The sequence below is a fragment of the Melanostigma gelatinosum genome, assembly GCF_949748355.1.
Source record: "Melanostigma gelatinosum genome assembly, chromosome: 21".
NCBI classification, from domain to species: Eukaryota; Metazoa; Chordata; class Actinopteri; order Perciformes; family Zoarcidae; genus Melanostigma; species Melanostigma gelatinosum.
The window spans coordinates 12,121,736-12,133,486 of record NC_136654.1 but is presented as its reverse complement, the minus strand read 5'-3'; the positions used below and the strand labels follow the sequence as shown (position 1 = coordinate 12,133,486).

Below are 11,751 nucleotides of genomic sequence, written 5' to 3'. Positions count from 1 at the left end.
TTGAATTGTTCAAATTCTTTGTAGAGACTAGTTATGTTGAATGTTGATTTTTGCATCAACTGCATCATGTAATGTGATTGTAGGTAAATTTATGCTTTGAACAATCTTGAGAATGTATCTTGTTTACAACTCTGTATCTTGTTGTAATTACAATATTAGTCAGACAAAAAAATGCAAATTGTTCAGCCTTACGACTATTAATGTGAACAGGTGTGATAACCTGCGTGCCCCTTTGTAAAACAAACCATAACCGCAACCAAAACCAAAATGTGTGTCTCAGGAAGGAACGAGAGACCAACTGTGAATCCAGAGGATTTTGTACTAAGTGCTCTGGCACACAGGGCCAGTGTTGCAAATGGCCTCAGGTGCTTCCACTCTGCCTGACGACCCTCTGCCACACCCACCTCCACACCTGCAAGGAAGGCAGCCAAACGAACAGGCAGAGAGGCTCGTCACAGACTGTACTATGTTGCAACATTCTGTTTCCACAGAGTTTTGTGTTTGTTTTTGGCCCCATGTTTCCTGTTTTTCATTCAGGTTTAGTGTTTTCTGCTTTTATTTTGAAGTAAACTCCTCATGTGTCTTGTCTTGTTTTACTTCCTGCCTTTTTTGTTTTGTTTTCCCGCCTTTGTGATTGTCTGCCCTGCCCTATAGTTTCACATGTCTCTCATCAGCCCTGTAGTCACTTTTGCTTCTGCTCACCTGTTCCCACTTCCCCATAACTTAGTCCATATTTATACCGCCCCAGTTCCTTTGTTCTTTGACGGTTTGTCTCCAGCTATGTTTGAAGTTCTGTACCAGTTTTCCATTCTATTTTTACAAGTTGTTCAGATTCTCTTATTCTCATTTCGTCATAGGCTATCTGCTACATTTTCATTGCTTCGGTAATTGCTCACAATATTGTAATCTAATAAGTGACATCGTATATCGAAGTACTGTCAGATCCATCGCATTGCTAATTCTCAGGTCACTGCTGACCTCTTTTGGTTAAATCGATTCAATGTCTTATGAGTGAGGTATGATTAATTAAAAGGGGCAGGTAATGGAGACTTCCTGCTTGGCGAAATCTATCAAATGTCATGCTTGTCATTCCAGTACACTAGCCACATAGTCTTTGCTCAATCTGTTCTTATTCAGGTCACTGCTGACCATTGCTGGCTAAAGCCTATACATTGCAAGCAGGGCAGTGCTGTCCTCAAACCATTGCTGGCTAAGATTAATAAAGTCAATCTCACAGATGCTCTGGTCAGTGCGACCTATTTGTCGCAGCACTTTTGTTCATGTCTACTCATTCATGGTAAATCGCTGATTGTAATCACTTAACCTCAAGTTTCTGCTCTCTAAGTGAGCAGCCCAACATCTCCCCTCACCAACCAGGTGGCTTTGGCATTGGAAGGCTTAACAGCACTGTCTGAAAACACGCACGTCCTGTACTGTTGAGAATACTGAAAAACAACTATTGATGATTCATCAAGGGTTTTTACTCAGGTGTTTGAAAGCTGATTTGTCACAACACAGTGGCCTCAGTGGGACATTACGAAGTCATAATCAATCAAAAGGTATGGAGGGAAAAGAAGGCCAAATGACACAATCAAAGGTGGAAACAAAAAGGGGAATGGAGACACACAAATGCTGTTAATCAACTTTATTTTTATTTTGTTTGACTTAACTTTATTACAGATATTGTAGAAATGACAGACAGAATACTGTCACAGGAACTGAAATCTATAGCTGCCGATGATCGCAGGTTCTTGTTGTTTTTGAAGAAGTACAGATAAGTGGAAAACCTTTCCATTGTTTTGCTGAATAATAACTTTGGATCAGAAGGGATTGGAAGCTTTGTTATTGGCACCCATAAAGCAGGTTGATCCTCTTGACGTCCCAGTGGGACATGCCTTTCCTCTGGCCGATCTGGGCATTTGGGTTGGGGATGGGAGTGATGGAGTCCTTCCCATGCTGGATGGAGAACGCTGTTTTTCCATAGTGCATAATGGAGGAGTAGTCGTAGGGACTGTTCAGGTTGTTGGTGTCCTGCTTGTGGAAGTTGTAGGCCATCTGCGGGTTGATGTTCTCCCAGTTGATCCGGACGTAGTTGTCGCGATCGCTCCTGGTCTGCTCGTGCTGGAAGCCCAGAGCGTGGTTGATCTCGTGCTGGATGATGCCATAGTAGACGCAGCCCTGCCTGTTGAGAGAGAGCACCTGTCTGCCTCCCGTTCTGCCCAGAGAGGAGAAGCATCCGGCTTTGTTCTCAACGCTGATGTAGTCATTCTCGTTCCGACGGGGGACAAAGCGGAGGCAGGTGCTGCTGTGGTAGGCCTTCATAGCGCGGTCGATCGATTGCCTCTCCCTGCTGGTGAACTGACTGTTTATGGTAAAGGGAATCGTCACCAGGCCGTTGGAGGCTTTCTTCCACAGGCACTTCTGGGACCAGCACGTCATGGCGTTTCTGGTACTGGGAGCCAATAGGTCTCCTTCCAACAGAATCTCATTGGTGCCGTTGTTGGAGGTCAGAATCCTGGTGCTGATGTCGACGGTGTCATCTTCGTCCACTTGGGCCTCTGCTCCGCTTCCTTCCTCCATTATAGGATAGGCCTGAGAGAGGCCGAACAGGAGCAGCAGCAGGTTGGCAGAGGGAGTCATATTCATGTTGGGTCTGGTGGCTGTGGAGCTGATGTGGAGAGAGTCCTTGAAGCTTGATGTTTGACTCAGTTCAGTCCAGGCTCTTTATACTCTCCTATACAGGTGTGTCTGCAGGAGGATTATGGGTTGGGGTCCAAACTGCTAGGCCTAAGTAAACCTCTCCAGGGAGGACTCCACAGACAAACCTACTGTTCAAACATGGTGTGTTATCTCTGTTGATCAGGTGGATGAACACAGAGGGGTTACTGGGTGGGTCTTGTGTAGCTAGACATCTTGAATTGTCTTCAACCAAAAACACTTCACAATTAACTTTGTGAGACCAATATCTGCAAATGTTCTCAGCTGTAGCTAAATAATGTTAATGTGACATGGACAAATGACAAAAAAAACATTTGTGATGTCTTATTCTTTTAAGAAACATGTTAGACACAACACACTTGCAGTTTATCATTATCGCCATAACTGGCCAAATGTGTTGTTGTAAATATCAGCCTTCAATTGTAAAGATCATATTTTAATATTATTGACTGATGTTAAGACCACTAAAGGCATGTCTTGATTAATGTTGGTTGAATTGTTCAAATTCTTTGGAGAGACTAGTTATGTTGAATGTTGATTTTTGCATCAACTGCATCATGTAATGTGATTGTAGGTAAATTTATGCTTTGAACAATCTTGAGAATGTATCTTGTTTACATCTCGGTATCTTGTTGTAATTGCAATATTAGTCAGACAAAAAAATGCCTTACGACTAGTAATGTGAACAGGTGTGATAACCTGCGTGCCCCTTTGTAAGAATGCAGAACAAAAATCAATCAAATCAAATTATTTTGGTTTTTGATCAAAATGAGAAACTTGCTGAATGATCCACACATACAATATGAGATCAGTTTATTTGATGCATGTCAGGTATGAAAGCCTACAGAATATGCCTTTCATGTTTTCCCATAATATTTACATTATATATATGATAATATAATATATGTATATAGCTGGGCTTAATCATGGCCCGTGACTGGAAGATGCTGGTAGTGTAAATAAAATATACATTCATTCAATGTTAAACACAGCTTATACGTGGATATGTGAGTTCTAGTGCACGGAGGTCAAATATTCCAACATTGTAGCAGGAGGATGGTTGATAACGATCTAAGAGGATTTTTCATCGAGTAACCGACGTTTCTTCTGTCAACAGAAAGAAAAAAGGGTGTTTTCCCGAGAGGCTGGGAGACCGGCTGCAGACCGGAGCGATTCTTCTCACCTCGGGAAACTGATCAAGCGCGCTGAACTCAAAAGGTAAGCAGAGCCTATTTAAATGAATTCTGCAGATTGTCTATAGGTACTAAATTGAATTGATCAGGAGTACTGGGTTGTGAGTATGAATTGCCTTGACTAAATTGCTAAAGATGAACTACATAGCATTGTGACAGGATTGTTATGACAGCAGTGGGGGTTTTAGCATAGAATGTACATGTGTGTGTGTGTGGATCTAACAGAAACTGAGGCTTGTGGCATTGTATAGGTTGACATTGTGTCACACTGTGTAGGTCTCGATAACTGTTCGGCAGTCACGCAACCGAGGCGAAAGCTAAGGCACGCTGATCAATGACGGTCTGAAAGACCGAATTCCAGGCCACAAGGTTGATTTATGCGACGTAGCAAACTAAAGTTTGGATCAAGTATATAGAAATTGTTGCAGTACGTTGATGTGAAGAAGTGTGAGTGAAGACTGTTCAATATAACGCCATTTCCTTATGGGACCACATTCGTGCATGTTGTACACTGTAAAACGAAGATCCATACATGGTTTGTGTACCAGTATTGCAGAAGTGGCAGTGTATGGGTTTGAGAGCAGCGTAGATGGACTCAGGGAGACATCGATTCAATTGTAGCACAATATATCGCCACTTCCTTCGGGACCGAGTTCCTACAAGGCGTACGCTGTAAAACAATAAGATCAACAGAGATCTTCCAGACGTGGTTTGCGTGCGAGTAATTGTAGAATCACGGCAGTGTGTGGTTGATTGAGTGTGGTGTAAAGGTCTCTGGGAGACATCTATTTCCTTCTGGGACCGGGGTCGTGCAACACATACGCTATAAAACGCAGATCCATAAGTGGTTTGTGAAACGTATTGCAGAAACGGCAGTGTATGGGTTCAATTTGGTATGAATGTTTGAGTGAAGCGTACATGTAATTGTGATAGTAAGAGCAAAGAACGATTGGAGCTAGAATCTTTCCACCAGGTTTGTGTGTTGTCAGTTTTTGACGGTCAGTGGAGCAGAGTACACACATGAGACACAAGCTTTGCACTCACCACAGAAACACGAACACTAGGTTAGACTGAGGAAAGCTGAGGGATATATGTGTCAGCTTTACTGGTAGTGTTAGACATATTACAGATTTATTGGGAATTGTGTTGGTTAGGGATCGTAAAAAATTAAAAAGCGAAAAGAGCAGACAGACTGAAAAAGGGGAGTGAAAGCAGTAGATAAGGACCAGGTGCGGCCGAAGGGAGGGTGAGAGATAGTAGCTAGGGAAAGTGGGAGTCTCATTCAAGGTCGGCAGGGTGCAGAAAATTTGGCAGAAGCTTTGGCTCCATCTGGTGGCTCTTCAGGAGTACTGCAAGCAGGAAATTTGGCAGGAGATTTGGCTCCATCTAGTGGACATTCGGGAGTACTGTGTCCAGAAAATTTGAATTGAGAAAAAAAAAAAAGAAAAGAAGAACACAAGAAGATATGGCTGGAGCTGTGGCTCCATCTGGTGGCTATTCAGGAGAACTGCGTGCAAAACTGAAAAAAGCAGTCACAGAGACTGGAGGCAAGTCTGCATGGAAAAGAGACAAGATTCATTGGGATAATTGCATGAAACGATGGAAAGAGGAGGGATGGTGGAAGGCGGCTAGTCCACTGCCTCCATCAGTCAACAACCTCCGATTCTTTGCCAAAGATTTGACAAAACGAGTGGCTTACGCACAGACAGCAGAGAATAGTCAAACCAAATGACGTTTGTTCGTTAACCCCCTGAAGCAAGCCCACAAAGACAGAGAAGAGGAACACCGAGTGGCGATGATGGCATTAGGAATGGCCATGACGGATCGGATGCAGGTGGACATGCCGACCGGAAAAGAAAAAAACAGGCCCCATCTGTCACTCGACATCACCCCACTCGACATCAACCCCCTGGACGTCACCCCTACCACTCAAGCCCCGGTAGGTCTGGAAAAGACTGCACAGGAACCGGGCCAGGCATCTCTGGCCTTGGCCCCTCCCCCGCCCTCAACTGGCCTGTATCCAGCACTTCCTCCGGTTCCTCCCCCATACTCCCCATCACATTTCAAGATGCAACCCTCATGCACAGCTTTCTCTCTGCTCCAAACTGCCCAGTCAACCTGCTAGGACGCGATCTGATGACTCGCCTCAATCTGATCATCTGGATGAACCAAGACGGTGTCCATGTCTCGTCCAACCCACCAACTAGTATGTTGTCCATGCCAGTACACATTCTCTCCCTTGCTCCCGTTACAGAGACGGTGTCCCCCACAGACAAAGAGGTTTACTGGCTACACTGTCTTCAAACTGGCCCCCAGATCCCTGCCATCCAATATTGGTTCAACATTCTCAAACCAAAAATCACTTAGCTTTTCCCGTACAAAACTCCCCTGGACCACGTCCATTGCACTCTAAATGTCACACCAGATCCCGACGACCCCTACACAGAAGACTGGGATGAAAACATGTCTCACCTTAGACCCACCATTCAGTGTCTACACATCTTTTGTGGCCAGGAAGGAGTAGCATCAAGAGTCATTCTATCTCCCTTCCTTCGCTCATGGTACCAGCTAGATGCGGACTCATCACCCCATGTCACTTTGGCTGTTGGTTTTGGCCATGAGGCCAGAGGTCTGGGACCTATGATCAAGAGATCACTTACTCTCACTTGGGAACCAACCACTACTGAAGGTCTGCTCAAAGCCAAGGAGGAGACCATGTGGAGATGGACAGCCCCTGACACTGTTGAACACACTTTACCGGAGCACCTCCTTTTGCCTCGTCACCATGGCAAATCGTGTTCAGATCATCCAGCTACAACTGCCAGTTTGGCTCAGGTCCCAGGAAGGTTGTGGACCTCAGGGGCCTATGACGTTGGCCGCCTGACTACGGAACCCATCAAAGTCACATTCACAGACCCACATCAGCGTCCTGTGTACAGACCCCAATATCGCCTGAAACAAGAACATCTGGAAGGCATTTGGCCGACGATTGAAGGCCTGCTCCAAGCCGGAGTCATCTACCCCACCTCATCAGAGTTCAACACTCCCATACTTCCGGTTCCAAAGGCAGGAGGAAAAGGCTGGAGAATGGTCCAGGATTTCCGCCCCGTGAACGAAATCACAGTTCCAACAGGTCATCCGGTTCCAGATCCTCATCTCTCTCTCAGCAATTTGAGCCCTGCACACACCCACTTCACAGTAGTGGATCTGGCCAACGCTTTCTTCAGTATCCCACTGCACAAAGACTCTCAGCCCATCTTCGCCTTCAACTTTAATGATCAGCAGTATACCTATGCCTCCCTACCCCAGGGCTACAGGTGCTCCCCAGGTCTATTCAACCACCACTTACGCCTTCATCTTGCTGACCTCTCCCTCCCAGAAGGCATAGTTCTGATTCAATATGTTGATGATCTGCTTCTGGCAGCAACGTCAGCAGCTCTCTGCCTCGATTCCTCTGTCCGACTCCTCACTCTGTTGGCCGAAAAGGGCTACAAGGTCAAACGTTCAAAGGTGCAGTTCGACAGACGCCAAGTGTTGTTCTTGGGTCGCAATGTTTCATCAGACGGGCTAGGCCTGTCACACACGCACAGGGCCTCCATCTTGCAACATCCCCAACCGCTCACTGTTGCCACTCTCCTCTCATTTCTGGGCTTGACCGGCTACTCACGAGCCCATATCCCAGACTACACCAACCACACCACCATTCTCAGAGAGATGTTGAAGGAAGTGGGCACCAGAAATCTTACTGTCAAACTCACATGGACAGCAGAGGGTGAAACAGCCTTCACCCGCTTGAAGCAAGCACTTGCACATGCCGCCACACTCATGTCCCCAGACTACTCCCTACCGTTCCACCTTGATGTTTCTGAAAGACACAACCTACTCAATGCTGTACTCTTCCAGAAAAAGGGGGGTGAAAGAGAGGTACTGATGTATCATTCATCAAAACTTGATGCTGTGGAAAACGGTCAAACCACGTGCGCAAGATATGTTGCAGCAGTGGCAAAAGCGATTGAAAAGACTTCTCATATTGTCATGGGCCATCCACTGGAAGTACACACGCACCATGGCGTGGCGGCATTCCTGATGAGTAAAGAATTCACGTTCAGTGCCGCAAGGAAAACGAAGATTCAACACACTTGCACCATGCCACACATCACCTTTGTGCCAGCCACAAGAAATATGACTGCTAACTTTACGGATGGACAACCACATGTGTGCGAGGAAGTTGCAGTACAAGAAAACTAATTGAGACCGGATCTCCAGAACACTCCCCACCTCACAGCTGAGGCCTGGCTGTACACGGATGGTTGCTGCTACAAAGGAGAAGAAGGGAACATTGCATCCTATGCAGTGGTGGAACAGAAGAGTGATGGCTACCACCAAACAGTGGAATCAGGGATTCTGCCACAACCCGCTTCGGCACAACTAGCGGAAGTGGAAGCACTGATCCAGGCTCTGAAGTGGAGCACGGACAAAATTGTAAATATCTTCACAGACTCGGCTTACGCCCACGGGGCGGCCCACATCGATGGCCCTGTATGGCGAAGACGCAACTTCACCACGTCAAATGACCACCCCATAAAACACGAAGCAGCTATGAGAAGGCTGGTAGAAGCAATCCAACTACCAAAGGGGGTGGCCATCGTGAAATGCAAGGGACATGACACAATCAAATCACAAATCAGCGCCGGTAATGACACGGCAGACAGAGCAGCAAAGAAAACGGGAGGCTACGCACCTCGCCAAATGGTTATGAAGCCAACATCCGGTCCACCTGAGCTCACCATCGAGCACATCAAAGATCATGAAAAGAAAGCAGGACCTTATGAATGGTCCGAATGGACACGGAAAGGAGCCGCAAAAGACAAAGAAGGTCTGTGGAGAGCCCACGACGGCAGAGTGGTTGCCTCAGCAGAACTGTGTGCAGCACTCCTACCAGCGGCCCACGGACCTACACACGAGGGAAAGAAACGGACATTGGACAATTTAAAACAACTATGGTGGCATCCGCACATGGAAGCGATATCTTTCCTCTTCTGCGATGAATGTCAAATTTGTGGCAATCACAACCCAAGAAAACCATTCAAGACACCGATGGGATCTTATCCCGTGCCCTCTGCCTGTTTCCAAGACATCAGCATAGATTATACAGATATGGGACCAGAGAACAGAGTGCAGGGAAAGAGGTACATCTTGGTAATGGTCGACAGATTTTCAAGATGGGTGGAAGCATTTCCCACCAAGAGAGAAGACGCGCAGACAGTTTTAAAGTGGCTGCAGACAGAACTGATTCCCCGTTACGGAGTACCGAGATGCATCCGCTCCGATAACGGATCACACTTTAGCAACACCATGCTCGCACAGGTAGAGCAATTTCTGGGAATCACACACCGATTCGGGTCCGTCTATCACCCGCAATCTCAGGGCCTGGTGGAACGAGCGAATCAGACCCTTAAGGCCAAGATTGCCAAAGTTTGCGCGGGCTCCAAATTAACATGGGTTGAAGCCCTGCCCCTGGCCCTTATGGCCATGAGGTCCGGAAAAGGGGGAGAAACACATCTCTCCCCACATGAGATCATGACTGGCCGGCCGATGCCAGGTCCACCCAGAGATGGAGGTCATATGCCACCTCTGGATGTACAGCAGATTGAAATGTCTGACTATATGAGTGCCCTAACTTCTCTTGCTGAAGCTCTCTCCAAGCAGATCGAGAGGACTCGAGCAGTACCTGAAGCAGCGGCAGCTGGAAAGCAGATACAAGTAGGTGATTGGGTCAGGGTCAAGGTTCACAAGCACAAGTGGACGGACCCCAGGTGGACTGGGCCGTACGAGGTGAAGGAGGTTACTTCACACTCGGTCCAGGTCAAGGGCAAATCAGGCGCCCCTTGGCACCACCGGTGCTGGTACCGGTGTGTCCCAGCACCGGTACCAACCAGAACACTGGGAGAAATTCGTACTGATTTGGAAAATGCATCAGGAACTTAGACGTTGTCTAGGGCAGTGATTCTTAACCATAGGGCCGCGGCCCATGATTGGGCCGCGAGCGCCACCTAGAGGGCCGCGAAAAACTTTCAGTTTTGCACCTGTGGGCCGCGAGGGCCGCGGGACCGCATAGGTTATCAATCGAAGACACCAGAGATATTACTGTTATCCATGAGACGCTCAGTTACAATATAGCTTCCCACCACCTGGTGGCGGTAATGCGTCAGTCAGTTGTTTAACAAGCTGTAATAAGCAGAAGAAGACACTCAGCTAGCCGCTCGCCTGTAGCGAAAGTTATGGATAAGTTATTAAAAAGAAAAAATGAAGACGACAGTGGTGCCATACCCCCCAAAAGTCTAAATGTGTGCGCAAGTACAACCCTGACTTTCTTAAGTACGGCTTTGTGAACGGAGGCAACGAGGCAGAGCCGAGTGCTCAGTGTGTGGAATGTGAGCTAATGCTATCAAACAAAGCTCTGAAGCCTTCAAAATAAAGCGACACCAAGCGACGAAACATCCAACGCTCGTGTGAAAGTCTGTTGGGCTTCTTGTTGTGTATGCAGGTTTACATACACATGATAATAAATGTCTTTGTGATCATCACATTCTATCATCTCATTTATTTAACAAGGGTTTTGCCTGTTCAACACCGGCATCCTCGATCCCCTCCCCTTCCGTTCCTACGGCTTGTTTGCGCAAATACGTCACAAAACATGTCCGTGTTTGGTATCCCAGCATGCCCAAAATCCTCATCCTTGCAAAGAAATCATCGATTTTCTTTCATTTCTTATGGTTTCTCCACAAAAGGAGCCCACACACACACTGTCCAAAGTCGCCATAACCGCTGCAAGTCGTATCTTGCAGCATTTAGACGGAAAAAGACACATTACAGACCCGACAACGTGCTAGCGGATGTTACCATGGAGCTCCTGCCTTCAGAAAACGCTAGTACTTATAGTACAAACCTTATCCTTCTCTTCCGTAAGCCGTCAACCAACGTTTGCGTAACTGAGCTATTCTCATTCTCGTTCGTGCGCTCGGTCGCAGCCATTAAGCACAGCAAGTCCGCTACTCACACACCGTGTCTTCGACCATATATACATAGTTATTGCAATTTGCAAAGGCTAATAATAAAAGTAAAATAATATAAAATCAAAATATAAAGGGAGAAACACCTTTAGTGTGTCAGAATATCATGTGGTTACCATGTGTCCATTTGGGTCTCCAAATGTCCTTTTAGAGCTCCGCCTGGATCTCTTCATGAAGAAACTCTGTAGAATGGTCATACTTTGTCCAATCTTCTTCAAATGTGAGGCAGTTGTTCACTGATAGTGTAGTTACAGCCCTATACTGTCCTTTACCTGTACAGATACAGCCACCGGCAGTTATTTATACTGAAACATACTTTTTTATTTTATGCGGACAAAAATCTTAAATTTTTACTGACTCCAAAGGCCCACTGCTCTGTTTCTGTATGACCTGCAGGTTGTCTGACACTTTTGATGCATATAGTCAGAGTGGGCCCCGGGACACTTTGTACTTGAAAAGTTGGGCCCGAGGTCAAAAAGGTTAAGAACCCCTGGTCTAGGGGACCCTCATGCAAACCCCGCCGACCAAGGTCGGCAGCGCTTCACCTGGAAAGGGTTGGGATGTGGGAAGAAAACTATAATGGGGGTGGGTATGGGCATACTAATTGCCCTCCTGATCTGGGGACTAGAAACCAAGTATCAGACACAACAGCACCCATCTAATTCAACTGCCCCTTTTCCCTCTCCATCCCCAAATCAGACACACCTGAACTAGACATAGCACCCCACCAGCTTCCGATCCAGACGATTCGGATGATAGGGACCTAA

At 46.6% G+C, this 11,751-nt stretch overlaps 1 protein-coding gene across 1 annotated transcript; it reads right to left on the bottom strand.

Moving 5' to 3' along the window:
* Nucleotides 1-1,842: 1,842 nt before the first annotated feature.
* Nucleotides 1,843-2,640, bottom strand: LOC306795266 (high choriolytic enzyme 1-like; the record flags this gene model as incomplete). The annotated part of the gene is made up of 1 exon (XM_079293728.1): nucleotides 1,843-2,640. One exon carries the CDS (start codon nucleotides 2,638-2,640, stop codon nucleotides 1,843-1,845), a length of 798 nt encoding a protein of 265 aa, XP_079149854.1.
* Nucleotides 2,641-11,751: the final 9,111 nt, after the last annotated feature.